At 44.2% G+C, this 2,859-nt stretch overlaps 1 protein-coding gene across 1 annotated transcript; it reads left to right on the plus strand.

Moving 5' to 3' along the window:
• Positions 1-5: 5 nt before the first annotated feature.
• On the plus strand, positions 6-2,559 carry LOC119345227 (putative disease resistance RPP13-like protein 1; the record flags this gene model as incomplete). The annotated part of the gene is made up of 2 exons (XM_037615386.1): positions 6-1,910; positions 2,129-2,559. Coding segments are annotated over 2 exons (1,932 nt in total), but the record flags the coding sequence as incomplete, so codon positions are not given.
• Between the last annotated feature and the right edge of the window lie 300 nt (positions 2,560-2,859).

Here is a 2,859-nt window from a genome sequence, read left to right on the forward strand (position 1 = left end):
TGTTAAGCACAAGAAATCCTAATGAACGTGACTGGGAGAATGTTTTGCACAAGGATTTTGGCTGGAAAGAAGAAGACGGGCCAGGAGAGAAATTAAACTACTCAGTAAGCTTGAGCTATGATGATTTATCTCCAGAGTTGAAGCAATGCTTTCTCTACTACTCACTTCTCCCAAAGGGTTCAGGTTTTAAGAAGAACAGAATTATTAGCATGTGGATCTGTGAAGGGTTTGTTCAGCACGATGGGAGGTCGGAGTCAGATCAGGTCGATCTAGAACAAATAGGGGATGATTATCATCGAGAGTTGGTGGCTAGGAATCTTTTGGAGCCCGATGATTCAAATAATAACATATGGGAGTACACCTTGCATGATGTTGTCCGCTCGTTTGCTCAATTTATGGCTAAAGAAGAAGTGTTAGTGGTTCACAAGGATCAAGTTGACATTAGAAATCTTCTTTCAGAAAACAAAAATCTCTGCCGTCTCTCAATAAAATCAACTCATTCAGAACTAGAGTGGACTATCCTAGAGAAGCAAGAAAGATTGAGGACATTATTATTGGTAGACTGTAAGATTAAACCTGGTGGTTCATTGGCAAATTTTGCTAGTCTAAGGGTACTGCATATTAGCTCTGAGGAATCTGATTGGTTAGTAGACACTTTGTGTAATTTGAAACACCTAAGATACTTGTCATTCTCCAATACAAACATATCTAGACTTCCAGATGACATCCATACGATGAGGTTCCTTCAACACATTCAGCTCTGGAGATGTACAAAGTTGGACAAGCTTCCAGACAGCATCACAAAACTAGCGTTTTTAAGATGTCTTGACTTACGTTGGTCCAGTGTAGATGTTATACCAAGAGGATTTGGTGGTTTAACAGGTTTGAGATCCCTTTATGGGTTTCCAGTAAAGATGGATGGGGAGTGGTGCAGTTTAGAAGAGTTGGAGGCTCTTTCACATCTTAGAAGTCTTGGAGTCCAAAGTCTAGAAAATGTGCCTGGTAGTACAGTTGCTAAAAGTGCCCAGATCAGCAACAAGAAGAGCCTAGAATTTTTGGAGTTAAGTTGCTACAAGGATGAGAAAGAGGAGGAAGATCAAGTGCACCAAATTGGGGTGGAGCAACAAGAGAGAATAGAGTCTGTATTTCATGAGCTCTGCCCTTCACCTGCTAGATTGGAGACACTGAGAATACAAAGATATTTTGGTCGTCGACTACCAAATTGGTTGCAGTCCCCAGCGGCAACAACCTTTAAGAGCTTGAAGCATATTGTCCTAGAGCACATAACCTGCTGCACCCGACTACCCGATGGTTTGTGCAGGATGCGCAGTTTGGAAACACTATGGATCGGGCATGCTCCAGCCGTCGAGCATGTCGGGCCTGAGTTCCAGACCCATGATGCAGCAAGGGGAGATGGAGGTGTCGCATTCTCAAGTCTGAGAGAATTGATGTTGAGTGGGCTGTCCGGATTGAATGTGTGGGACTGGGAGGATGAGGAGGAGCAGAACAAAGTCATAGCCATGCCAGCTCTAGAGCTTCTAGGAATCGTGGACTGCAAGCTGACACACCTTCCCCCAGGACTTGCTAGTGACCGCAGGTATAATCTGAGAACCATTGTGCTAGATAATCTCACGCTTCTAGAATATGTGGAGAACTTCCCTTCAGTTGTGGAGCTCAGAGTGTACCACTGCCCTGAGCTGAAGAGGATGAGCGGCCTCGCCAAGCTGCGGACGGTCGACATCTACGATTGCCCGAAGCTGAAGCTGCTGGAGGGTGTCCCGGTGCTGGACAGCCTTGAGCTGGATGAGGAACACTGGGAGGTTAGTGGACCAGATGCCAGGTGCACACGCAAGGGCAAGGGGTATCAAGCTGGACGGCTCCCACAAGAACTTGTCATAAGTCATAACCAGGTAAGCAGTTTTGAACTCGCCTGTAATAAGACAGGCTGTCCGTGTATGTAAATTTGTCGATCGTTTTGAGCAGAGCACGAGTGTAGCTAGTATTGCTGCTCAGCTCAGCCGGGTCAGTAGATTAATTTGTTCAGTTTGAGTTTCAGTTTCGTTTCAGTTTGCTACAGTGGTGGTGTTGATGTAAGAAGTAAGACTAACAAGGGCTTGTTTTTTTGCAGGTAACTGATGTGGGTCCCATCTATTAGCTCTATCTTCCTCCTCCTAAGACATGGAGTTGCATGGGTGCTCTGAATCTCAAGACATGGACAGACGTCGACGGTTGGTTGCAGCTGGCAATTAACTCTCAAGACATTGTGTTGGATTGGGATTTGGGAATACCCAAGGCAAAAGGATATCAAGTTCAAGCCGACGGCACCTTGTTATAAGCAGGAAGGTAGTTGTGAACTCTCTGACGATATGAACAATTTCGGCTGTAATGATCAGGTGCCATCGGCCGTCTCTATGCATGCTCAAGTAATAAAGATATATACTCCTATGTAATAGGAGAGTATTCCTATATTTGTTGATTGTTTGATCACGACTATAGTATGGCTTCTTATACCTGGTTCAATATACTTATTTGCTTGTTCAGGCTCAGTCTTGACTACTAGTTAGTTGTGTCTGTGTTGCTTTCATCGTTTGGTCGCATATACTGTACTAGTTGAGGCTGATAGATCCGATGCTCCTTCATCTGGAACATTTTGTTTGGGGTTGTTAATTAATCAATCAAACAAAGCATCATCCCGTTCAAGTTTCTGCTTCATTTTTTCTCTGTTTCTTTCTTGACCCAGCCAGCCAGCCAGCCATCCTACTGAAATGAAAATGAAAGGCATGTCCATGCATGCATGTTCCAGTAAGATCTTTTAAGGCTGACAACAAGCTTCAACTAGCTTCCATTTTACAGGTTCTG

Source organism: Triticum dicoccoides, unplaced genomic scaffold (assembly GCF_002162155.2).
Source record: "Triticum dicoccoides isolate Atlit2015 ecotype Zavitan unplaced genomic scaffold, WEW_v2.0 scaffold217401, whole genome shotgun sequence".
NCBI classification, from domain to species: Eukaryota; Viridiplantae; Streptophyta; class Magnoliopsida; order Poales; family Poaceae; genus Triticum; species Triticum dicoccoides.